The sequence below is a fragment of the Petromyzon marinus genome, chromosome 23 (genome assembly GCF_048934315.1).
Source record: "Petromyzon marinus isolate PM22_M1 ecotype Great Lakes invasive population chromosome 23, UKy_Petmar_22M1.pri1.0, whole genome shotgun sequence".
NCBI classification, from domain to species: Eukaryota; Metazoa; Chordata; class Hyperoartia; order Petromyzontiformes; family Petromyzontidae; genus Petromyzon; species Petromyzon marinus.
Window position 1 is genome coordinate 5210842 of NC_133689.1, and position 27612 is coordinate 5238453.

The window sequence follows — 27612 nt, forward strand, 5'->3', positions numbered from 1 at the left end:
ATACACACACATATATACATATACGCACCCACGCACACATCTATGTAGCGCTAATGCTTTACATACGGCTGGCACACAAGCACGGGTTAAACTGCACCCTGCCACGTCTGTTATCTTGAAGGGATGCGAGAGGACTCGCACAGCCGAGCGCAGAGCGCAGGCAATGATTGTGCATGTGTGTGTGTGCGCATAATACAATGACCGCTACTCCCTAAGCATTAGCAAAAATACGAGATTGCTCAAAGGGCTGGGGGCTGGCATCGGCGCTGCTGCACACAGCCTTAGGAGAAACTTACCAGAGGCAGGGCAGCAAGGCTGGGGCGGTGTGTGAGATGTCTTTGCCTTGTGCTCGCTTGAGTGTGGTTGGAGCCTCTCTCTCTGTGTGTGTGTGCTGCCGAGGTGGGTATGCTTGGCGCTGTTATAGTAAGGTTCAGTGGATGGGGATGTGGGAGCGCGAGGGTGGGTGTGCCTGCCAGAGTGAGTGGGAGGGGGAGGAGCGGTGGCGCAACGGTTAGTGCGCTGCGCTGCGCGACGAACCCTAGCGACCAGACCCGGGTTCGATTCACGCTTCACGGCCAACACCGGTGATGATTATCTGAACCGGTCTTGGGCCTCCTCTAGGTCGACTCGGCCTCAAATGAGCACCTGGCGCGGTGCGTAAACATCGACACTCGGAAGACAAAGGCGGTCGCGCGTGGTGCTGGCCACTCGTGTGCCGTTCCGGCCTTCATAGGTGCTCGCTAACAGCAATTGGCTCAACAGTGTGTTACAGGCTATACGGGGGGTCTTTGTCTCTGGGTGGGCGTGGGGTTTGAAAGACGGAGAGAGCGCGCGAGAGTGCTATGTGATTGAGTGGAGAGAGAGAGTGTGCGTGAGAGTGTTGATTTCAAATACGTGGCTGTAAGGAGGTGATATCATAGGCGTTGACGCAAGGAGAAATAGACATTGCATGCTGTGAATTTCACGTATAGAGATGCGTTGCGGAATAACAAACACGTTTCCATTTGAGATATGGGTAGTGTATTGGACACACCTTAATGCTTTCATTTATTCCGTTTTTCCCCGTGCGATATGACCAGGGGACCTACCACGAAACGTTGACTTTCAAAGCCACAGTGTTATTGATGAATCCGTTCAGTTGTATTGTTATTTCTGCTTGTGGGCACCGCTGCTAACGTAGCAGCAGCAGCAGCATCATCACGAGTAATTAATGTGTTCCTTTGTTTGACCGATTAATGTCGTGCAGGTCGTATTTGAGATAAAGGAATTGCAAGGAACAAGCATTTACCAGGGGCTCGGCAAACAAAATAACAAGATAAAAAAAATCTGCGAATTCGGTGTATATATAAAAAAAACCTCACCATTTCAAGAGTCGCAATGCATTGTGGTGAATACGAGACTCAGAGACTGTGGTACTTCATGAAAAACGCCAAGAAGCGGTTCCTTAAAGAGCAGCATTGCATCACATTTACTCCTTTAGACATTTAGGGAGATGCGCCTTGAAACACAGAAAACTCAAACTTGTACATTTGAGGCAAATTCATCTGAAGCAGTGCACGTTATTCACGGCATACGTTAAGGATTTTTTTTTTTACTATTTGATAGATGCTCTTCAAAGGCAGCAAATCCAATTCACAGTTGGAGATATTGGAATCGCTGAGTTCCAAAGAAGAAGCCGTACACGGATATGTAATTAATTTTGCCACTCAGTGGAATATACTCAGGCAAAGGTGCAGCCCTGCAACCCTCTGCTGATACCACTGCTGACAGTAGAGAGGATAAAGGGGGCATTTGTGGCCTGCTCTTCCACGATAGCCAGACGTCTTGGAAGAGGTAGGAGGACCCACAATTGTACAGCACCGCACACGCCCTGCCGTTAAACAAACTGTGTGTGTGTACATACAAGGACTGCGCACTTAAGACGAGATTAAATAGTTAACATTTTAAAAACTCACATCCTCTTGCAACTGACTGTCCTGTGGACGAGTTTATCTCTGCTATAGGAAAATGTGGAATGTTCACTATTGGCTCGGAAATGTCAGCAGAGATGGGAAATAAATGAAATAAGCCATGTTAATACGAAACTTTCTTCACATTTTAATCGTAAGAAAATGGAATTACAGGATAACTCCCCTTATCTGCTACCCTAATACCCATATTGCCTAATATTCAAAGGAGCCATGGGGTCCACGAACACACTTCTATTATATTTATCGATCAGTGGGATTATCCTTCCCCGCGTTCTGCGATTAGACATTTAGGCAATGGATAAGTGGAGTAAAATAATAGATAACCCAGCGGATAATAGGATACACGATATTGGTCGCCACTATTACCGCAAATGGGAGGAACTATGTGACAAACGGTACCACATCTCAAGTGGCTTCTTGTGGCAGGGAAGCCCAGAACGGGCCATAGTCGACATTACTCTGGACCAAAGCCTGCCCTACGAAGAACATTTGAGGAAGGTCTGTGCAAAGAAGAAGACCAGGCTGATCCTCATCCGAACACTCACTGGCAGGAGTTGGGAAGGTGATGCGCATACTCACTGCACTGCTACATCGGCCTGAGTGCGCTCCACAGCTGAGCACTGCGCTCCCGTGTGCGCTGAGAGTTCCCACTCCAAACAACCGAACACCTTAAGTCTCAAGTCCCTGAGATCCAGTCTCTCCTGGGGCTCACGACTCTGATACCTAGTCTGCCTCGGTCTCAAGATCGTGAGACTCAGCCTTTTTGAGCCTAAAGACCGTGTGACGAAGTTTCCCTGGGTCTCAATACCCTGAGACCCAGTCTAACTCAGCCTCAAGACTTTGACACCCAGTCTCCCTGAGTCTCAAGAGCCTTCGTGTACTCCACGGTAGAGTACTCCCAAGTGAGTCGGGATTTGCCACTCAAAACAAACTGGACACAATCGCGGTCACCACAACGAGAATGATCACCGGCTCACTAAAGTCAACTTTTTGCCCCGGCTCTCTGTGCTAGCAACCATCATCCATCCCCACTGACTGCTGAGATCCGCACACAGCAAAGAACGTTCCATGAACACAGCCGCATCCAGGCCAATCTAAACCCGCCCATCCGTGAAGATCTACAAAACCATGCCAATTGTTCTTGAGCACAGCCAGGAAACCGTGTAAATTCAGGCTTTTGCACCTCAGGGAAATGATGACAGATCTGGGTGAACACCAAATTATCGCAAACAAGCACCTAATTGCTATCCAACTTAAGAACCTCTGGGATTTAATCTTAACTTCGAGAACAATGATCCATGGTAAATCGAATCCACACATTTCACAGCAGAGCCCCACACTGCCTTCAAAAGAAGAAATTCAGAGGCCTGCCTGAGATCACAGAAACTCCAATCAGGTCATAGTTCACAGTGAACCGCTCTGAACTATAATGAGTCCATGGGTCTCTATGGTAAATCTATGAGTCTCAATGTGAGACCACACAGTAGCGAACCAATGTAAATTGCTTGTGAGTCTACGAGCATTTTTGAAAATCTATGTATCTCCCTGTACGTCTGTAGGTCTCTTCATGACTCTACAAAGGAGTGAACCACTGTGAATTCCACGTGAGTCTTTAGGTCTCTATGTGAGTCAATAGGTCTGTGTGAGATCACATATTAGTGAAGCACTGTTAATAATGAATCGCTGTAAACTTCGAACATTCATTGGATGCAACCATTCTATAGAATAACTCCGATGCACATCAACCGAAGCCATGTTCTAGTTAAGTCGGTTACAGACTCATGGTCTGCTATTCACCGATCCTTTGCAAGATACCTGATTCATATTTGTCTCATTTTATCATCTCGTTAGTGCATTTTTATTGTCCACATTAGCCTAAATCTTAATTTATCTTGTCAAATAATGAACAGGTAAAATTATCTCAAATTGCTCACAATTGAATCTTAGATTCAATACACTTTTTGCAAGCATAAGAATCCCATTTTAATCGATGTATCATTTTATTGATGTTTCGTGTTACCCATTACACATCTGTAAAGTTGGTTAAATGTGTAATTTCTCCTGTAATTGTACGTACATTTTTCCTGGTCCATTCTCAACTTTGCATGCCGTGTCTCCATCCTGATCACCCATCCCCAAGGTTGGGCCTGTTCACCCTTTCCCGTTCCAAGAAGTCTGCAAGTTGCTGGGTGGGTCCCGTTCACCGCCGAATCTCGGAACGCTGTTTTTAAAAACATTCTACTCACCGCAGAGAACTGCAGGGACACGACCACACTCTACGATAGCTGGCACCAAACTGTGTCACACGCCCTCCCGCATGGCCTTTTGCTCCGTTTAAATTACGTACACATACGTCATCAGAATGGGAAGGGGTAATATCCACCCGTGGGAAATTATCATTAGCCATTACCAAAGTGAAACACGGTTGCGCTGGGTGGGACACGTGTGCAGGATGGGGGCCGGTTACTGACCCAGGCATCGGAGTGGTCTCAACGAGTCGGGCTACCAAGGGGAAGAGGAGACCTTAGGAGCAGATGGTGGGGGACTTGCAGGGCAGATCTTGGGAGGTCTCTGCGTATCTCTAATGTGCAGCAGCTGTGGAAATCTGGCAAGAGGGTAGTTCCGCATGAGGTGCGGTGGTGGGGGAATCGACGGCCTTGGCCTCGATGGTGTCTCCATGCTAATAGCTAAAGCGTGGTTGTCTGATGTACGATACAATAGAGTGTCGATGTGTTGCAGCGTCGACATGTGACCACACGTCCGGACACTGGGCAAACAGGGAGGCAGCGCACCCCGGGGAACGTTTCAAAGAAGGTCGGTTATTGTGAGAGGAGTAGGTGGAGGGTAGGAAGCTACACAGTGGAGAGATGAGGCCGACAGGAGCAGCAAGCGTCGTATCAGTGAGAATGAGGAGATTTCATTGAAACGATTTATAGACACATGAAGATCAAATTTGAGACCCTGCGGTACTCATGAGAACAATTGAATAATCCATCGGCGCATCAGCCGTGTTTTCTGAAATCTACGGAATGTGAAAAAAAACACATGACACGTTCTGCAATCGAATCAAAATCACAGTGGGCTAAATCGTTCTGAAAAAAGAAAAACCCAAACACATCTGGTTATATTCTTAGCTCTTTCGGTAGAGCCACGTTGAAGGGAAACAATAAAATAACAAAATATATATAAAACAATAAAAAATCTCACGACGTTTCGACCATAACGCAAACAGTCATCATCAGGTGTGAAAAACCAACGGCAAGAAACATTTGAAAGAAGTGGCGGTCCGCATTTGTTTATTTATTTCCAAACGGCGTTATTTATTTATAAAAAAAACGTTTGCACCACGGGCAGCGATTTGGCAGTTTATTTAGAAGGACGAGTCCATCTATGTTCTGAAAAGAGGAGGGGGGAGACGAAAAATTAATGTATGCTGTCTGAAAGCCACTGTAAGCGTGAACAATCAATTAAGACCTGAAATGGTTTATCAAATCCTTCCAATGATTGCTAAGCCAGAATCCATCTTCTCGGTTGAAATTCTCTCTGTGCTTGTATATGTGGATAGCCTCATGAACGAATCTCTCATGGTAGCCAGATGGCTTACAAAGAACCTCTGTCTTGGAGAAGTCAATGTCATGTGAGCCTACTGAATTATAACAATGATCTGTCATGGCCGAGGTGTTGGTCCTACAGTGTTTTAGGTCTCCTTTGTGTTCACGAATGCAGTCCGAGACATGGCGTTTGGTTTCTCCAATGTAACTACTACCACAGAGGCAATTTAGTTTGTCGACACCAGGGTACTGTATGTCCGGAATCACATCTTTTACAGATGGAACCAGATCACGGATTTTATGTAATGAGTTGAAACGGACCTGGATCTTGTGTTTATTCAATATTTTGGAGATTTTTTTTGTGATCCCCGCAATGTAGGGTAAAGTGATGGTTTTGAAAGGCTCCTCAAGAGGGTCCTTCTTCATGGTTTGAGTGATAGCTTTGCGGATTGTATAGTCGGAGTAACCATTAGCCTTAAGAGCTTGGTGTACGTGCTTGAGTTCACTGCCTATGTGTTCCTGGTCGGATATGCATTGGGCTCTATGGTACAGAGTCTTGATGAGAGAATTGTTCTGTGATGGATGGTGGTGGGAATCCGGTTTCAGATAAGCATCCGTATGGGTAGAATATGAATTACTGCAGTCACGAAAGCTTTAAATCACATCTGGTTATTTAAATCTCAAATCAATCAACATAACGATATGTTCGTGAAGTTGTGCAGCTTATCATGTGTATGTAAAAGTCAAATTACATATCAAGGTATCACCTATTAGCACGGTTGGCTACGTACAGTGCAAAATTATTTCAAGAAACATAAATGTATGTATATCCATTACATAATGTGTAATTTGACTGTGGCTGTAAATATCACACTCAATTTCCTGCAGTTAATTAACCTCGATAAGCAATGAACTACCCTGATATTTCGCAACCACACTTACATTACCAAATGTGGTGTTGGTTAACAGACCATAATTCGTTCACTAAATTTAGCACTTTAACCTTAACGTGGCACGCTAATGCTTTCCAACAACATTACATACTTGCCAAGCCTCTCATAAACAGGCATGCGGTCTGGTCAACAAGTCCACGGAAATAGATGATAACTTAAATAAATAATTGAACTGCCCTTTATAAATCCGCTGCTGAATGAAGGCCTTCATATGCCGGGTCATTCGTGGTGGTTGTTTGGCCAGACTTTACCACGTTGGTCAGTGGAAGTTGGGAGGGAGGGGGCTCGGTAATGCCACTGACACCACTCGCCACTGACGTTGGGCAGGTGGTAAAAATGACCCGAGGTTCAATGACACTGAATTTTTTTTCTTCCCAAAACACGTTCCTTAGAATTTGCATATAAATTACCAGGCACCCACCCAGACCGCCACGTCTTGAATCACGTGGCGCGCGCGACTGTGCGGCCCTCACACACGGAGGCGTTTGATATCCGCCGACTTCTGCCAAGTAATGAGAGCTACTGTCAATCAACTCCAGGGACTCGTACAGAAGTGGTGCCTTCTACAAAGAGAGAATGTTCAGTTCAAAGCTTTGAGGGTCACCAAATTTCAAAGCGGTAACAATGATAAAGAAAAAAATTGCGGGTTAAATCATGGTTAAAAATAAAAGGGTAAAGGCGCAGGCCTGCAGTTGCTTGCTCACGCCACTGCTGGTGGAAGGGCCTCCAATAGAGGGCCCCCAGTGTGCTAAACATTTCACCAAAAATCTGAACTCAACTAAATATCTGGCCCACTCTTCTGCACTGGGCCAGACGTCTTGAAAAAAAGGTTACGGGTACCCACATTTTACCACACCGCACGCGACCTTCCGGCCGACTGTGGTGAACCCATTTACACCGCTGAATGGACAGAAGCGGGGGTCGAGGGAATTGATGAATTGGCTCCGTTGTTTCAACTCCTGCTCCGGGAGAACGAAACGAATCGGCGACCTCTGGATTGCTGTGCTCACCGTTACACCAGAGACCTGAAAACGCCAGAAAATTTTGGAGAAACCTCGTACTCATCGGGCCTGGATCCCAGTGACTTCAACATGTCTCCACAGTTAGAAAATCACTTGCTAGGGAAAGCTATTTGCAAGTTAAAATTATAGTAAAAAAAATATATTTGCATTTATATGGCGCTTGCCTCAATGCCTCAGTAACTTAAAGGGCCCTGAAATCGCTATCCCTGTACCGCACATTGTGACTCAGGTCTGTAAGTGGGCATTCGTCTGCCACTAGGTGGCGATGATTTTCTATGTGCATTCCCAATTGAGCAATTAAAGACATCTGTGGCGACGTGGGGAACCTTGAATCATGAAGCTGGCGTGGTGGCGAGATGTGAACTATCTCACCTGGCCAGGGGCGGAGCCAGGATTTTGACTTTGGGGGAGGCTGACTTCAATATTCTGAGATATGCAGTGGATGTTTTCCAATGGGCGCCACAAATGTATAAAACACATTTTATTGGATTTGAACGCGGGGTTTATTAATAGGTCGGAGCCGCTGATGTGGCTAATAAGTTCGATAAGTTCGAAAGGCTGCCGCTCAAGCAGCCTGCAGGGCAGCACAAGGTAGCGCCTGCAGGGCAGCACAAGGTGGCAGCCTGCAGCATTTTGCAGCAGCCGGATATCCGGTTATCCCGATAACCGACTTTCCCAAAATTTCAGCCCCCCCGCCAGCCCCCCCGCCAGCCCCCCCTGTGGCTCCGTCCCTGCACCTGGCACACAGGTCGTGGGTTTGATCCCGACCCTCATGCCTACACATTTTGAGTTTGCATGCTCTCCCTCCCCGCGGTCACGTGGATTTTTCTCCGCGTTCTCCGATTTTTTCCCCTCCACATTTAGAAACATGCGTTTAAAGTATTTGGCTACTATAGATTTCCACACGATAAGCCACTTAGTTGCGCTATCATTTGCTACCAGGTCGTTGCTGAAAAAGAACTATATAGCTCATCGGGCTGTACCTGGTAAAATAAAAAAAAACGTAAAAAAATGTTTTAACGTCCGCTGCAAAGCAGACGGCGTGTAGTATTTTATGGTCATGTACGCGCCGCAGTAATAACCAGGGACAGCCTGCCGGATTCGAACCACGAACCTCTGCGACAAGCGACCAATGTGTCACAGCTGGGCAACGCCAATGCCCAACGAGGTGATGATGTGCGCCATGAAGGAGCGGCTTAAGGAGCGAGATATAAGGGGTCTTTACGGTCGGGGATTAAGGCTGTAGGATATCAACAGGCAAAGTGCAATTGTGCTTCAAGGGCACAATATGGTCAGCCGGTGGGGTTTATTTATTTATTCATTGGTGAAGCTACAGACTATTCCATCACCCATTGTACGGCGCTCACTTTGAACAACGAAGTGTTAATATGCGGGCATTCGCTTGACGGGACGACGCGAGGGCGGTTATATTTTTCATTGTTTGTTTCGTGACACGTTCTATAAACAACACTTATTAAACGGCGAATCACCGACGGACGATTTAGAAGCGAGGTTATAAAAGAGATCGATGGGCTCTGCTTCATTTGAATAATAGTCACAACAACCACAGTAATCACAATAACTTGAAAAAGAACATTGTCCCTTTGTGACTTTTCAATAAATCTCAACATAATCATAGAAAAAGTAACGTGAATAAATAACGTTGCTTTATAAAATTATTAAAGACACATTTCAGCCCGTTGTCAAATCCACAGTTGGATGAAGAGCTCCCCAAGTATGTTGGTCGTTGGTTTGTGTGGATCGAAGGGACAGGAAGGGTGATGGACCAAGACTGGTTCAGATATCGGGCACCACTGATGCTTAACCGAGGATGCGAAAGGCACTCAAGTTGCCAGGTTCATGCCGGTGGTTCCACCACTCTCTCCATTTTAATAGATACATTTTATATTAGATTAAATAACAACATAGAATTATAGAATTTTGATTTAAAGCTTTCGTGACTGCAGGGATTCATATTCTTGGTTCTTTCGGTAAAGTCACGTAGAAGGGAAACAATAAAATAATACAAATGTAAAACAATAACATTCTCACGATGTTTCGACTGCAACACAAGAAATCATCATCAGGTGATGATTGCTTGTGTTGCAGTCGAAACGTTGCTTTATAAAGTTGCAGTCGAAACGTCGTGAGAATTTTATTGTTTTATATTTTTATTATTTTATTGTTTCCCTTCTACGTGACTTTACCGAAAGAACCAGGAATAACAATTATAGAAAACAAGATGAAATGTTTCCTTCATATATCCGTCTCTCCACGCCCAAAACAAATTACGCTATTTATTACACAACCCATCGGTCACATGGCCTGCTCGGCGTGCAATAATTTTCAACAGAATGTATTCAATACAAGCAAACTCTGGAGAGATGTTGACATACAGTGTCTCATCTGCAGTCAGGCATGCTTGAATCAATGCTGCTGAACTGCCGATGCTACAGGCAAGGAACTCCCCCTACAATATGGGGTCCTAGTTCTACACAAAATTACATGCCGATAACAATAATAATAATCGATGATGATATTGAGTTATGTATATTATGTTACTATAATTCCAGACACGACTGAAACAAGGGCTTGGGCATCTAACAAAGTGGGCAGGACCATGCATTGTGTGTTTTTACTTGTGGATAAAATATATAAAAAGGATCAGGTAGGGCTGCATCGGTGGTGAACTCTGCAATCTGAATTCGATTTCCTGGCCACGGCTAACATCAGTGGCGAGTGATACCTGAACCGGTACCTGGTCCTGAGCCCTCCCCTTCACCAACCCGCAATGAGCGGCATGGTGAAGTATGGTCAAACCACCAGCATGGGAGAATGGTATGGGGGGGGGGGGCTTCATTGAGTACTAGACTGACAAAGAGCTGGGACAAATCACAATTGCGCACACTGTCTCGTAAGTGAATAATACAACGAGCGATCGAACATTTTCAGACCGACGCACCAAAGACAGCCGTGCAATATTATCACAGCATTGGACTTCATCGCGAAGCCCAGATTCTTACATAATGGAACGTGCCATTTTATATTCAGTGAACTTACCGTCTCCTTAAATGTAAAAATAATCTCGGCGAGTCTTGGAAAACCTTCAGAATTTTGGGGTTCTCATTAAAAATAAAATCTACGAACAAGAGAGGGGTTTCAGATGGTGCCTCCCACCCCACTTCCAAAACCAGACACGGAATACATTTCACGCAGTGAATATGTGCATCGGTCGACAGTCAAGAAAGCATACGTATTTGGTTGTAATCATTCAAATTCCGCAATTAACGTCACCGTGTTATTTCTTCCACTGGGTACATACGGTGACACACTAACTTAATGGAGGGGGATCGTGAATTTACTAAAGGTCACGTTATATTATTCAATTACACCGACGATAAATTGCATCTCAAATGATATATATTCTTAAAATCGTAAATCAGGACTGAAGCTTTCCTAGGTGTTGAATGCGTGAAGGCAACCCTGGCCAGGTTTGGGAGAACAAGTGGTTGAATGTGCTCTCAAGCAACGCAAGTAGCCCTGTGTGTGCATCCATGTGCGCCTATAAAAAATAGAGACAGGTCGGAAATCGGTCGACTCGGCCTCAAATGTGCACCTTGGGGCCGCCGTGCAAACACCGCCCCCAGAGAGAGAGAGAGACACGCAGGCAGCCGGGCGTGGTGCTGCCCGCCCACACGCCCCCTCGTTCGCACGCCATGTTGACCTTCATAGGTGCTACTCGCTAACAGCAATTGCTCTAAAAGTGTGCTAAGGCTATACAGGGGGGATCCTTGTCTTTGGCTATACAACATAAAAGGTAAAAGTGCAGCCATGCCCATTTGCTTGCTTACACCACCTAGGGTTGTCACTTTGGGGCCGTCCATAAATGACGTCACGCACCTAGGAGGGGGGGGGGGGTGTCAGACATTTGTGACGATGTGTGACGAGGGGGGGGAGGGGTTTCAGAAGTGTGATGTCACATCAAACTGCGCAAATTTAAATAAATATATAATTGTTATAACACTAATTATTATAACAACACTCCTACAACATCAGAGTACAGCGCCACATTAAATACGCACTACAATGACAATAGTTTAAAGCGATTTGAAGCATGTTTTATTTTCAAAATGGAAATATGTTTTTTTTTGGGGGGGGGGGGGGGCAGAGCTTTGTGACGTCATATTTGATGGAGGGGGGTCTGACTTTTTGTGACGCCGTGTGACGAGAGGGGGGGGGGGTCAAAAATCGTCCAAAATCGCGTGACGTCATTTATGGACGACCTCTTTTTCCACTGCAGACCAAACCCGGACACATTTCTCAGTTGCCACCGGGTCGATTGTCGGCACTGCGCTGCAGTTCACTTTCAGGAAGTTAAACACAAAACTGTGGAAAGACTTCTGGGCAAAACAAACAATCAATCAATTCCTGGCACACGAACACAGACGCCGATTCTCAGACCGTGCCGGGTGATAATCAGGACGGGTGGCAACCTGTCCTGATTATCACCGCTGTTGGTGTAAGGACCTCCAACGTGGTTACGTATGTGTATGTACGTTGAACTTCTTTCGCACCGTACGTAGCCAGCCGCGCTCATCGGATGTGCGGGGGAAGGGCAACAAGGAAGCTTTAGAGGAAGCTCGAGAGAGCTCTTACAGCAGGCACATTGGGCCGATTCTTCCACGCTGATCAGATAGCTTGGGAGAGGCGGTCGTGCCCACACTTGACCGCACCTCCGATTAGCACGGTACGGTGCGAAAGAAGTTCAACACACATACTAACATGCGTACATTGTGGAGGACCTTACAACAACATCGGTGGATGGGTTGCCACCCGTGCCGGTTACCACCCGGCATATTTATCATTGTCGATCAACTCTGGTGTACACACTTACACACTGCTGGGAGTACGGAGGCGGTGGGAGTGGGCCCCATTTAAGAAACACGCCAATTGTTTAATCTGTATGTGTTTTAAACACCCACATATTACATTTTTTAAGCAGCTGTTTTTTTATAATTACTTCCACTCCAAAAAATTGTATGCGTACGAGTACAGCCCCCATTCTAATATGTATGCTAATATAAAAGAATAAAAACACATCTGCACGGATTAATTAACTTTGGTTACGCGCGAATGTCTCTGTGTTTTTGCTCGGCAAAAACTGTGGCCCCGCAAATCGTGCACTCGTTTTTTTTCAGGTTCGTTTTTTTGAAAGCGCTCAACAGGTGACACTTATCGTCGTCATTATCATAATCATCATCAGCGATGATCAAATCCGCTGCTGGATGAAGGCCTCCCCAAGCCATGGCACTCCCTCACAGTCCTTGCGATCCACCTTGGTAGCTGCGCACGAGCCGATTTCACAACTCCATCTCTACGGTGGATGTGACCGTCCTTTGGCTGTCAAGAGCGGTGCCCGTGCCCAAGTGTACGTTCACCTTTTCTGAAGAAAACAAAAAAAACGATGCTTCCGTTGTGCATTGTTCTCCAAGCCGCGCTCTCCACTTTCTTTCAAACAACACGCCGATTAGCACGGTTGGCTACGTACCGTGCGTAATACCTTCAACCATACGCACGTAACATACAAACAAGACGCAGAAATGCGTAAAAAGCACATGGCCATTTGTGCATATGCCCAAACCAAAAAAAACACTTAAGTATTTCCTGAAGAAGTGAATGTCTTGTCGTAGATTACCATCAAAACGCATTTCAGCAAATGTAAATGCATGTTGTTTTATCATCATTGCATGATGCTACTGACAGCAGCAGCAGTGATGCAATGATAAGACAACTGTGGACCGGTTTCGTTCTCATCGCGACTCATCAGCACAACAAAGCCACCAATGCCCGCTGCCGCAAAATCCACCTCTGGGCACCACGCACGTGGAGTCCCCGCCACCACACGCTGGGACCCATCCATTAGCAACAGCAGTGACATCTGTTGTGACGAGATAATCCCATCACGGCTGAATGGAACTGCAGGCCGGTGGGTTGCGATGGGTTTACTCTGCAATGTTGGGTCCATTTTTTAATCATCATTTCTAGATTTGGTTACGGTTATTATTTCTGCCTCTCAGCATATTGCCAAGCATGCAGCTCCCCACGCTTTCTTTTTCGGCTTTTGTTTAAATTTCTTCGTCGTTGTCCACGGTTCTCGAGCCATACGTCATAGCAGGTGATATATATATAGTCCGTGGTTTTTAAGGCGACTCGGAATCAAGTTTATTTTTTTCTCATATCTTAAAATGCCATTATTGATTCATTATTGAGGTGGTTCGGGAAACTGGTAATGTGTAGTAGTGTATAGTGTAGTAGTGTATAGTGTAGTAGTGTATAGTGTAGTAGTGTATAGTGTAGTAGTGTATAGTGTAATAGTGTAGTGTCTAGTGTAGTAGTGTATAGTGTAGTAGTGTATAGTGTAGTGGTGTATAGTATAGTAGTGTATAGTGTAGTAGTGTATAGTGTAGTAGTGTATAGTGTAGTAGTGTATAATGTAGTAGTGTATAGTATATTAGTGTATAGTGTAGTAGTGTATAGTGTGTAGTAGTGTATAGTGTAGTGTATAGTGTAGTGTATAGTATAGTGTAGTGTATAGTGTAGTGTATAGTGTGTAGTAGTGTATAGTGTAGTGTATAGTGTGTAGTAGTGTATAGTGTAGTGTATAGTGTGTAGTAGTGTATAGTGTAGTGTATAGTGTGTAGTAGTGTATAGTGTAGTGTATAGTGTGTAGTAGTGTACAGTGTAGTGTATAGTGTGTAGTAGTGTATAGTGTAGTGTATAGTGTAGTGTATAGTGTGTAGTAGTGTATAGTGTAGTGTATAGTGTAGTGTATAGTGTGTAGTGTATAGTGTGTAGTAGTGTATAGTGTAGTGTATAGTGTGTAGTAGTGTATAGTGTAGTGTATAGTGTAGTGTACGGTGTATAGTAGTGTATAGTGTAGTGTATAGTGTAGTGTATAGTATAGTGTGTAGTAGTGTATAGTGTAGTGTATAGTGTAGTAGTGTATAGTGTAGTGTATAGTAGTGTATAGTGTAGTGTATAGTGTGTAGTGTATAGTGTAGTAGTGTAGTGCTCGAGTCTGTTTCCAGGGAAATGGATGTGTGGACCGCCACTACTCAACACGCAGCCGCCGCGACCCTCACCTCGACAAGCCGACTGAGAAACAAACGACAAATACAATTGTGCAAACAAGCATATAAACTCCATTGAAAACGCCCGATAAAAATCAACTGCTATTATATCCGGTAATTATGCACAATATTACATTATTACCCAAGGTCGACGGGACACTAAAACAATCTTTTTGGATGAACATCACCGTGAGATGATCTCCCTGTGACGCCTTGGAAATCATCCGAACCTTTCCCCCGGCAAATCACCAACATCATTTCTACCATCGCGAACTTTAAATCCAGGGGAACGGTGTCACGGTGGACAGCGCCATGCGCTAAGAGTTTGTCGTGCCGATTTAGATTCCTGGCTACGGCCAACATAAGTGGCATGCGACATATATATGAACCGGTTCTGAGGCCCCCCCCACCCCCCTATGCCATACTGCAGTCACTAAGTAGTGTGGTGAAGTATGGTCAAAACACTCCAACGACAAAGCGTACAGAGGGGGCCTTCATCCAGCAGCGGCCTGACAAATGACCGCGTATGATTTACTCAATGATTTGCGATTCTTATTGACAAAACATGGAAAGCAATTCCACACCCAATACAATAGTGACTTACATGATGATGACGAGAATAACATTACCCAAGATTTGTATATATATAAAAAAAAAACACACACACCTTTTTGACACGTGCTATGTTCATCCGACCATTAACAAAATATTCTTCCATATTCAATTGAATTGTTCTTGACAACAAAGATGGTGACGGCGATGGTCGTGGCGGTGCCGACGATGGCACCGCTAGTTTTGTATCGGGAACGGGAGAGCGGCAAAGGAAATAACAAAAACGTCAAAATTACAAAACGCGAGTTGTAAATAATTCACCGGCCGCGTTGCTAGCACGACGGGGCCCCGGCTCCCAAGAGGGCCCTGGCCGCACTCAAGGCTCGGCGCGCAATCCGGCCTCGAAGGAGGACGCCTTGGCAACTGAGAGAGACCGCGAGGGCGAAACCCCCCCCCCACCCTCCCCCCCCACAAAAAAAACCCTTCACATTACATTTGGTTCCGCACTTCCGTTTGGCAAAATTTCAGCTCTGAGCAAATAAAACAAATATCGGTTTGAATACCACGCGAGCGACGAACCTCACTCTACTTACGCAACGTGAGAGGGGGTGGGTGGGTGGGAGGGACAATGCTGCTGCCGTCTGCTGTGTGTGGACCAGGGGTCATTTGAAGGGGATCTCGGAGGTTGCTCTACAGTGTCCGCTTCTGTGGGCCGCTTCACCAACAACACGAAGCGTCGCACTGCCCTGAGTCTCGTGACGAAGCGAGAGACGATAGCACAGCGGGGCGGGGGGGGGTTGGTGGGGGGGGTATAAATGAGGTACAAATTCGCTACTTCGGAGACAAAGGCGCGTGGTGCTGGTCACCCACGACCTCGTGTGCCGTGCCAGCCTTCAGAGGTGCTCGCGAGCAGCACTTGCCCCAACAGTCTGTTAAGGCTATATGGGGAATCTTTGTCTTTGGTCATATGACCCATTAAATGGACCCGCCACAATCACCACGACGTTTAAACAATTGATTTTTGAATCGAATCACGACCCCATGATTCATTATATCACTACTAGACTACTATTTAGCCCGATGACAGACTTTGTGGCGTCAATCAACAGTGCGCTGAGAGAGCCTTGCGTGTGCTTGTTGAGAGTTAGGGGTATGGATACAGGCAGGGCAGCATGCCTATTAGTTGACGGTGGAGACCGCTCACGGTTTGGTACAGCTTTGTTGGGAATCAATGCACAGTATTTATTCTCAAGCTTCTGAGTCATCTTCCTTGGTTCTTTCGGTAAAGTCACGTAGAATGAGAATAAAATAATAAATTGATAAAATAAAATAACACAATGATATTCTCACGACGTTTCGGTCACAACACAAGCGGCCTTCATCAGGTGAAGGGACGAGACTGTCTGGAGGACAGCGATGAAGGCCGCTTGTGTTGTGGCCGAAACGTCGTGAGAATTTTATTGTCTTATTTTATTTTATTATTTTATTCTCATTCTACGTGACTTTACCGAAAGAACCAAAGAAGATGAATCCTTGCAGTCACGAAAGCTTTAAATCGAAAAGCTTCTGAGTATTAAACAACACGTTTTTTAACGTTACAAGTCCAAGGATGGGGCTGACCAAACTCCACTCCCTGTGCGTCATTGTACGGAGTATTTCACTTTACAATCTCTAAATGGTGACAGAACTGTGGCGCAGGGCAGGGCGTGGGTATGAGCGTGTGGCAAGCACTCCATCAGACAGAGGTTATTTTATTAATTCGCTATGCACTTTCAAATTCAGATTGAAAACCCATTCCTTTCGAGCTGCGTTTTTGTGTTTCGTTTGTTGTCCTTCCCCCGCACCTCCGACGAGCACGGTTTGGCTATGTACGGTGCGAAAGAAGATCAACATACACACGTGCACGTACATTACACACATTCGTCATTCGCCTCGTTCTCCCGGCACGAGCGACTGCAGTGTCGTGTGTTTGACGACGGAGACGGACGGCCGCCGCCGCCGACGGCACGGCGGCACGACGGCGATGAAGAGGCCGACGTTTTCACTCTCCAGGAGGTGGAGGGTGGGGGGGGGGTGGTGGCCCTTCACTGGGCGCCTCCCTCACGCGCGGAGCCCTGCAGAGACACGCCGAGCAAAAACGCGTCAATCACTCGCGCCCCAACGCCGTCGCATAAGAGCCAGCGCTGGTGGCGCGCGCGGGCCCGGCGGCAGCGCTCGTCCACCGCTCGTTGCCCAGAGGTTCGCGGTTTCGGATCCAGCGGCCGCCCTGGTTACTATCACTGTGGCGTGAATTAACCGTGATGACACTGCTACCGCTACATCTATGACGCGCGACGATAGGGATCCCCTGACATCGTTTGCAAGGGTATGCCGATGTGTGCCGATGTCTGGGTCGACGTTTGCCGAATTACGAATGGCTCAATCGGGATTATACACACAGCAGCAATCATCGACCCCTACTGGCAGACTATTTTACAAACAGCTTCCCGTCATCTTTGACGCCCACTGTGAAGCAAGACAGCGCCTCTTGTTCGTTTAACACACCCGCGGTATTAACCAGGGCGGCCGCCGGGCTTGAACCCATGAACCTCCCACAATAAGCGGCACACGTGCTACCGCTCGGTCGTGTCGCAGTTCGAGAATCATCCGGCTTTGCCATTCTTTGGTGCTCACATTAGGCAGAGTTAATCGGTAAGCCACCCCCGATCGGGCGTTCATTCAGTCCGGGCGTTCATTCCAGGCTGAGTCAACCTAGCGGCAATTTGGCCAGCGCCACGGGTGTGCGCAGCGCGCCGGTTGCTACGACGGCCGTCTGCTGCCATCGAGAAATGGAAGCAATATCAACGAGCGAATGTCGTGTTCATGGCCCCAACACCCACATGAAGGGACAAATGAACATTAATCTGCTGGATTCATGTGTCGCGAGCATGGATAGGGTAATATGAACTGTGTTATCATTATTATGCCTCTTGTCAAATTGTGGCCGCTGGCCTTGACCAGATATTGAATTTTCTTCTTGGCATTTCTACTCCACTCGTAAATCTAGTTCAGTCAAAAACAATCATTATCAAGAAATAATGATGATAATAATTCGAACCTGTGGAGCGCCCTTCATCCAAGGATAAGAGACCTCCGTATATAATTAACATAAAACAACAGAACGAGCATATAAAATTTCGTTTTAAGTAGAACAAAATGTAACGCTGAGTCTTTTTGCGCGACCAATATTATTCACGATTAAGTTTTTTTTCAGTGAAATTAATCCCTGATTGCTGTTACGCCACCCACTATGACCCTTGACTCATTGTGCGTACGTCACAATGCTAGGGCTCTGCCCACATGATCACGCATCCCTTAAAGGGGCACAGAATAAGAGATAATAATAATACCCTTTATAAACAGAGCAATGCCTCGCTGAGTCTCAATTCCCTTTTCCAAGAGCGTCCTGCCTTGGGGGTGTCTTAACAAATCCCCTCCCGCCAACCTCACCCTGGGACACATTACAGGGGGGGGCAAGGGGGAGCTTAACACTCATTAGTTCCACACAGGTGGATTCGATCCACCGCCGCACTGCCATCTTCCGGCGGCGTTGTAGCACCCCGAGCAGGCAGGCAGGGCGAAGGGTTAAACAAAAAAAAAGGTAACTGTCCACATCGGAATTGCCGCAGATTTCTCCGCGGCTGTGCCGTGGGGGCAGCGGCGCGGGGGTGGACAACGCGAGGACGCCCGGATGAAGGCCGCCGCTAATGACATCGCCGCCGAGGGGAGCTCAGCGGCCACCTGCGGGGTGGCCCGAGCGATTGCTCCGCGGGCGGCGGGGGAAAAATAACGAACGGAGCGAAGCAATATTCTGAATTATTTATGGCCCAAGCGGAACCAATATGCGGGGGGGAAATGGGGTTTCTAACAAAATGAGTAGATGACAGAAAGTAGTTCCTCACCGATTTTCATACTAAATTACGCTGCTCAGACATTTATAGGAATAGCGATGGAGATATTCCAGGGATGAGTTTCGGATTCAACAATTTACGTATATCTGGATATGTAAGAAAGCTTTTGGATATATTTCGTGTTTTTAGTTTTTGGATCGTTTAAATAATTTGATAAATGTATCTGCCTGCAGGTCACGAAAGTGACATCACTGTTGGGAGGGAAACAGCGCGGGTGACGTCACGTGTGTGAAGTCGTTTCTCTTTTCGCAAATAGTAATCAGAAATTACAAATTTTCCGATATTTTCGAGGCCTGATTTTCGGATACGTCCAACAATCTGGAGCCCATCCCCAAAGTATGAACTCAACTGGAAGAGACTCAGTTTGTTCCATAAAAAATAAGCAGCAGGTGCATGAACTTTTTCTTATCTCGGCCTATATTCATTTTTACGTGCAGTTCCCACCGTTAAAAGTAAAAAAAAAACTACATTTGCACTTTAAATGCTACGTGTTGTTTGGACTACAGTTTTTCCAATTTTATCTCACATTATTTGAGTTTGTTGTCAGTGCCTCGATCGATAAACTAATATTACCGCGGCTACGTAAAGAGCGCCCACAAAAAACGCAAGAGACGAAGCACCTCTCAAAAACGTGAACACCGGTCATAAATCACAACCCGCCGTGTGGTCACCTTAAAAAAGGGGCAGCATTCCGCACTATTACCTGTTACCTGACACGCCAAATCAATCTCGCTGCGACTGGCCACTCGTCCACTCGCTCAATCAAACGCACGCAGTACGCACGGAGCACACGTGTCACAGACTACAAACACGCTACAGGACGTACGCATGTATGTTCAAAGTGCTTGCCACAAATGAACCACAATAAGTTGCTTGCTGATCTCGTCATGGAGCACAAACCATCGGGCAAACTCCGGTCATCCTCGCAGCGGCTGTTGGCTAGCCGTCGAACAAAGACCGTCACCGCATCGCTCGTTTTCAGATGCTGCTTCTGCGACCGTCTGGAACGCTCTTCCTCCCGCTACTAGGAAGCCACTGGAGCTATGCACCTTTAAAATCTCAATTGAAAACTCATTTCTTGAAAAGTTATTTTTGTATTTAGTTTTGTTGTCCTTCCCCCCGCACCTCCGATTAGCGCGGCTGGCTACGTACGGTGCGAACGAAGTTCAACACACACACACACACACACGGAATAACTTCAACATACGTGTGCTGAACTTCTTTCGCACCAGACGCAGCCAACCGTGCTAATCGGAGCAGCCGAGACGAACACGACCACCGACCACCTCGCTGCGGTTCCTCGCCAGGGCAGAGGGGGAAACCAAGGCCCTGCCCTCCGGCCGCTCTCTCCGTCACGACGCTCGCTTTCGCCTGCAGGGTCGACAACGTCGTCGGCGACGTCTCTGCGAGCGGCCGTGAGCAGCTGGGCGACTGGTTGCTTACAAGTGCAGGGAAGACTCGACAGGGTGGTCCAGATGTCTTGCTACGCCACTTTAATTTTTTTTTAAACTGAATACGTTTTTTTTTAAGTAAGGTTCATTTAAAACATAAATTAACACGCAAAGGAAAAAAAACAAATGTTTGGGGTCAATTAATGGGGGGGAGGGGGGGGTCACAGGACATCTAGACCACTCTATACTTCCGAGGGACCCCCGCTCGGCGACTTGTAGCGATGCGTTGCATTCATCGCACACACGTTTTGCGAACTATGATTGATTGTTACAATCCCGACATAGGTAGGACGGAGAGAAAGGTGGTGGGGGGGGGGCGGGGCTAACCATATAAGGGGCGGGGCTCTGCTGTAAAGGGCGTTGCCAGATGCCTTGGCGTACATCCTTGCTGCGCAACTACTCACTCAGAAAGTGGACAAAGCAGTTGCGGGGCAATAGTGATAACGATTTGGTTGCCAAACTGATTGCTCAAGTTTGATGGAGCTGCCTCGAAGCTTTGGTCACTGGAGCACGACTTGCCGTATTAAAGGGGCACGCAAGCTCTTGATCATTTTCCGAGCATTCGAGACGCAGAATCTTCTGGCCCCGTATGATACATGGGGACAGCACCGTTAAAAGCCTCGAGCAATTTCAGTTCCGCTCTGAATTGTGTCAGTCCTTCAAATCCTCATCATGGGTAGGGGTACGTCCAGCTGCCCGCAATCCAGCATTTTTATCCTACCCATTGCTCTATCAATGAGCAGCAACCATTCCTTGTGATGAGCCACATCCGTGGAAGCAGCATGAGTAATAGAACCTGCGCGTGGCTCTATCGCCAAGCAGCAATCATATCTCGTGACGAGTCGCACCTGCAGAGCCAGCCAGAGGTGGCCGGGGCAAAGGCTCCAAATTGAAGGTCGGTGTGATCATTGCAGGACCGTCAAATGAAGAGTATTCAGAAGTGACTGCCATTATGTCACACGAGTGCACCTGATGATTGCTTGAATCTTTACTTTTCCCATCAATGACTCTTCAGATCTGTGCCAGACTGCTCGGCACATGCTGTCTTGGTACAACAACAACGTAGTTATTTAAAAGCACTGCCCTATATTTAATTAAAACATATACAGAGTTGAGTAACGTTGCAGGCAATGGCTCCTTATCTACAGCGTCGGGACAGCTTCTCTCTGCTTTTGAAAGAGGACCATTTGTCGGAGTGTGCAGTGTTTTGTTTTGTTTGCTTGTGCACGACCTCCAACACACCATCGCAATAAAAAAATGGGCCTGTATGATTTTGTTTTCGCACCTCCGATTAGCACGGTTGGCTACGTACGGTGCGAAAGGAGTTCAACATATGTACCATGGTTACATTTTCCTTTAGGGCTTCAATGAACAGCTGTGGCGAGTTCAGTTGCTGAAATGTTTTGGGAAGAGGTGCATCAATAATTAATTGGCAATAAATACTAAATGCCGATCCAGATTGGGTGGGTGAGACCAAGGGACCTTGCTCTGGGGAGATGGCGATAAATACAAGGATCACGAGTTATGTGCAGAATGGATTGGAACTCATGCAGCAGTGGATAGATACTGACAGGTGCTGGCTGTGGCGGCTGCTCAAAGGCATGGACGTGTGAGAGGGAGGTAGAGAGGTCGGTGGAGGGATGTGGGGATGGCAGAGGGGTTTGAGGTAGGGCTGGTGCGTAGATTTACAGGATTGCCGCGATATGGCAACATTACGATACGTCGTACGTTAAGATATATCTACAATCATAGTGGCGTCCTCGTAAAATTGTAATTATAGTCGCTCGCTGAAATTTACCTCAATTACTTCATTTCCTGGCAAAATATGCGTGGAATATAATAATGCTGTGTAATTAAAGATCACAGAAATACAAATAAACATGCTATCTGTCTCTTCCTCATAACAAAAGTAAACTATTTATTATACGACTCATCGGCCCATCGGTTCGATAGAAGCAAAACTCTGAACGGGTTTCAACACAAAGTGTCTCATCAACAGAGTCAGGCTTCATCTTCTTTGGTTCTTTCGGTAAAGTCACGTTGAACGAGAATAAAATAATAAAATAAAACAATACAATTTTCAAGTGGCTTATCATGTGGAAATTTACAGCTCGAATCAATGCTGGCGAAGCCCTGTAGGTAGACAGGGTGGTAGGCGGTCGTCTGATTGAGGTTGAGAATTTAGTCAGGATGGAAACTGAGAACAAGAATCTTTATTTAGACTGGAGGAATCCGATGTGCTACAAAGTTCTATTTCACAGATGTCCAGAAACTCATTAGACCAACTTCCCTGCTTCCGGGAAATTCCACGAATTGTTCTGATTCAATTCAAGAAGTATATTCTCATTTTCTCACATTTTCACAATTTCGTTTGTATTAAGGGGGAGCCGCGGTGCCGATATGTTATCTGCCTCGCCTGGTATGCAGGAGTGCATGGGTTCACCCCCGACCCTGACGCCTGTATATTTTGAGTTTGCATGTTCTCCCCGTGGTCGCGTGGATTTTTCTCCGGATCCTACGTTTTTTTCCTCGACATTAAGAAACATCCGATGAGACTATTTGGCTGCTGTAAATTTCCACGTGATAAGCCACTTCGTTGGGCTATCATTTGTGGCTAGGTCGCTTCTAAAAAAGGGGCTATCTCGCTCAGTGGGCTTTAACTGATAAAATTTAAAAAAAGTTTAGTTTTTTGTTTAGTTTATTATATCTCGCTCATTTCACGTGTTGTTTTAACAGTCTTATCGCTCCATTCGTCTAAATGCAGCGTTGTTACATTTGTCGCATACGCAGGAATGTGCGTACACTTACAACCATTGATTTGTACCCACGTGATTCCACGAAGGTTACGTGGACCTTAAGGACGATTAATCTTTATACCCCGAGTGTTTAGCCTTAATTTAAAAGTAGGGTTACAATCGACAGAGTCAACACATCTCATTTTCAAGAGAAGGCAAAGCAGGGCGGTAGGCAAAGGCGCGGCCCTGCTTTGCCTTTGTGATGCTTGCTCGCATCACTGCCGGCAGACGGGCCTCTATTTGAGAAAATCCTCAGAGAGTATTTAGCCTACTTGGTCCAATCGGAATATTTATATATCCTGCAGGAATCCGATGAGCTATGAAGCTCTTTTTCACAAATATCCAGATGAGGTGGGCGTACCCACACTTTATCCCACCACACGTGACCTGCCGATGTGACTAACTGCGGTTGTACTAATCTATTCCGCTGGATGGATAGAGGCGGTGTGGAGGATTCCAGCAACAACCTGCTCCATTGTATTCACCGCCGTGCCGGGAGATCGAATCTAGCGGGCGACCAAGGCATTGCAAGCCCATTGTGCAGACCGCTGACGCTACGGTAGGAGGACGCTGCCGAAATGGAATTTACAATCTAAGAGTGGTGGGTGGAAGGAGAAATTCAGGAGGAGGTGGCGGGGGAGCGGGAGAGGGAGCACAAAGCAAAGCGACTCTACCCAGAGACGCTTCATTTCAAAACGGACGATATTTTCTCGCGAAAAAAAGATTAACAAACAACAAAAACTTAATCGGCCCGATTGATCCCTCTAATCCGCACGTGCAATGCGAAGGTATTTAATTTCACAAACCGGTGGCTGTGAACGGGCGTCTGTGTTCGGGGGTGAGGGATGGCATTTAGGCGGCATGTGTATATGACCTCTTGTGCCGCTAGTGTCGGGGATTACACGGACACTTGCATCTGGCCTGCCGGAGTAATCGCCTTCGCCCCCCGAAAAAAAAGGCTGTCTTGTGTTTTTATTCTCTCTTCTCCTTTTGTCGGTCCTTTATCTTCCCTTTAAAGGGCATCATATTGGAGCTGCTTAAGCAATTAGCGTCACAGCAAGGGCTGACACGAACCCGCGCTGGGAGTTGTGGGCTGAAATCTTTAGCCCCGGCGACGACGCACGTAAAAGACGGATCATTGTTCCTCCCCTGGCAGAGAGAGAGAGAGAAGGCGAGGGGAGGGGGAGGGAAGCGAGATGGGAAGGGTGATGGGGCAGGCAGACAGATGGACGGACAGACGTCCGAGTGTGACGCAGGCACATCGGGCTGGGAATGAGTTTGTGGGTTACAAAAAAAAAAACGACCGACCGGAGACAGAGTGGGGACAGGATGGAGGAAAACCGGGAAAATGTAAATGAATGGCCAATGTTAGTGGCTAGACTCTTGCTTGGCAGCAGCAGCAACAAAAAACACACGTTCTTCTTTATTCTTTCACGAATCAAAGAAAATAAAATTGGAGACAGAGGGCAATGTGTGGAGAGCAGGGGGCTGCATGGGAGGAGGTGGCCCAGGAAAGGGAAGGGACGGCGGGGTCACTGGTGAGGAGGAGCGAGGGTAAGGGAAGAAGACAGCTTTGTAATGGAAATAAGATGAGCCGTCTGCTTTGAGGGGAGCGTGGCCTCTAGCAAGGCCAGGCTCTGGCACTTAGCTGGGCGTCGATCCGGGAATAATGAGCGCGTTTCCAGCCGCCCAGCCAGTAACGCTGCCTCGCGGCGTCGGGGCCATAAACTTTTTAATTAAACTGTGATGGACGGAGCATTAATTAAGAGCTGCACGGCTCGGCAGGGAAACAAAGACGAGCGAGCGAGCGGCCGTGCGAATGCACGCTCCGACGCGGGTGTGCGCGCCCTTGCGGCGTGTGTATATGTTGTATGTATGTTGTGGGAGTGGTGGTGTGCTTACGAACCCGGCGTACTGAGTTCGATTCCCAATCACGGCCAACACCAGTGACGATTATCTGAACCGCTCCTGGGCCTCCCCTGGGTAGCCTCAAATGAGTACCTGGTGCGGTGTGTAAATATCGCCACTAGGGAGACAAAGGCGGCCGGGCGTGGTGCTGGCCACCCACCCCCTCGTGTGCCGTGCCGGCACCTTCATAGGTGCTCGCTAACACCACTTCCCCCAACAGTCCGTTACAGGCTACACGGGGGGGGGGGATCTTTATATTTGTATGTATGTTGAATTTCTCTCGTACCGTACGTAGCCAACTGTGCTAATCGGTGGTACGGGTAGCGACGCACGCGTTATGCCACCGACGAGCACGCGCGCTGACACCGGCAAAGGCGCGCACGCACGCGTAATGCGCGCGTGCGTGCGCGCCTATCAGGTCCTAAGTGTGACAAGGTGAACGAATGCTTCCGGTCCGGAAAACTCACCGGTCGACGGGCAAAAAATGTTGATCGTATTTTCATTTTTTGTCACGTGGTAAAAAAAAAAAAACAGATCCCGTCTGTTTATAAATGCAGGTTACAACAATCAATGTGACAGGTCATTTACAGCCGTTTGTTAATACAACTGTCTGCACATCCTTTTTTATGCGGCCTGTTGCGGAGATGAGCAACTGGTGTTTGGCGAAATAATCCACGGCTGAATGAAGGGCTCTTGCCAATGCCATGTCGATCACACGGGGATTGTGTGACCATACTTCACCATGCCGGTCAAGGGGTGTCCAAGTCCGGGTTCTGATATCTCTAGCTACAGGTTGGCCACGGCCGGGATTCCAACTCATGCTGCCGGGTTCGAAAAACATTGGGCACGAATCACATCGTGTGACCGTTCCAAACCCCATGCCACGTAGTTTGCCAAAACAGGCGCTCCCTAACAGAACTTGTAACAATAGATGCAATCATGAACCTTCATGCAACCCCCACCACTTCACTCCTTGCACATTATATGCGCAGCCAGAGATACATTTATGTCGGCTTTTATAAGACATGATGTACTATGACGCTGTTTAAGCTCTGTTTTTCATTTTTAAAAACCTCCACCATATAGAGAGTAAAATATTTTAAGAGCTAAACCCTCACGTGGAATAAATAAATACATCGAAACCTTTTCCGAATGAAAAATGTTACATATGGAGATAAAAGCAATTATCTGGAAACACCAATGTCAAATTTTAAAACCTCGTATACATGTCAACACGCATACGCGTAAACAACAACAATAATATCTGCCATTAACCATTAGTGATGGTGATATCGCCATAGCTATTTTACTAGGAATAGAAAAACCACAAAAACTCTCTCCTGAAGCCCTGTTGTGGCTAGCAGACCTCGACATTGGCATTTAGTTCCTGAACATATTTCCATCACAAGCAAGAAAATAATAAAGTTGTGCCATGGCCAGGTGTACTTTGTAGCCAGGCAAGCTATTGAAGGTAAGGTCACGGAACAGACCCCAGCATTTTGGGTTAAACGACTGAGATGAGCCACAGATGAACCACCTGCGTTACCCACTATACCACCTTGCTATGTTTTAGCTACCCGACACTCTACTCGTTGCTGTGAGCATCGCTGCTCTGCTGTTGTCGATTGGCGATTGCCTTCAATATTCCCGTAGTGTGTGTTCACAAGCCTTTTCCATGAATACAATCTTGACACCGCTGACACCAATCATCGGAAAGATTATGCAGTTCCAAGTCCTCCGATACCACATTGGCCCATCTTTTCTATAGCCCATAACATGCCATTTTAGCCCTCTTTATCTGGCCAAACAGAAGCTGCTTGGGCATATGGTGGCTGGGCATGCAGGCTCCATGTAACAACCGAAGCAGTCTCGTCTGCCAGAGGAGCTCACTCATAGGACAGTGTTCAGATCGTTCATGGATCTGGGAACTCCTCACGCAAACCAGTGTGACGAAAGCCAGGATGGATCGTAGGCAGGCCAGCCTGAATGACCCCAGCTAGTGCAGGTGCCCGTCGCACCACAATGTGAATATGGAACGGCTTCGACTCGTGGCCATACAGCTTTACCTGGCCATGCCCACCACCAGGAAGGCCCTGAATGATAAGTAGAGGGTTAGGGACCCTGAAAGCGTGAAGAAAAGTATAAAAGCCATGGCCTAGTAAATGTATGGTAGGCCTTACACCAGGGGTCGGGAACCTTTTTGACTAAGAGAGCCATGAAAGCAAAAAATTTGGAAATTTATTTCAGTGAGAGCCATATAATATATTTTAAAAGTGAATTCAACTAAATGTCAGTATAATAAGCCTCTGAATTTATTCTTTTAAATAATG

General features: G+C 46.8%; 3 protein-coding genes across 6 annotated transcripts in view; all 3 read right to left on the reverse strand.

Annotated features, from left to right (window-relative positions):
• Nucleotides 1-584, reverse strand: part of LOC116945217 (extracellular sulfatase Sulf-2-like) — a 155262-nt gene extending 154678 nt beyond the window's left edge. For 2 of the 3 annotated variants that reach the window (XM_032959510.2, XM_032959511.2), the window contains exon 1: nucleotides 297-536. The gene's annotated coding sequence lies outside the window, so the exon portion shown is untranslated. Of the gene's footprint in view, nucleotides 1-296 lie in introns of all 3 variants that reach the window. The other variant, XM_076068977.1, reaches the window with a different exon arrangement.
• The window catches only part of LOC116945221 (extracellular sulfatase Sulf-1-like), a 371767-nt gene that overhangs the window by 151859 nt on the left and 192296 nt on the right, over nucleotides 1-27612 (reverse strand). The window lies entirely within an intron of this gene.
• LOC116945219 (uncharacterized) overlaps nucleotides 8784-27612 on the reverse strand; it is a 78404-nt gene continuing 59575 nt past the window's right edge. For both annotated transcript variants that reach the window (XR_012942630.1, XM_032959518.2), the window contains exon 10: nucleotides 8784-17292. Coding sequence is in view for 1 of the 2 variants with exons in the window: in XM_032959518.2 (XP_032815409.2) it covers nucleotides 13737-14702 (966 nt within the window). In the remaining variant the exon portion in view is untranslated. The remainder of the gene's footprint in view (nucleotides 17293-27612) is intronic.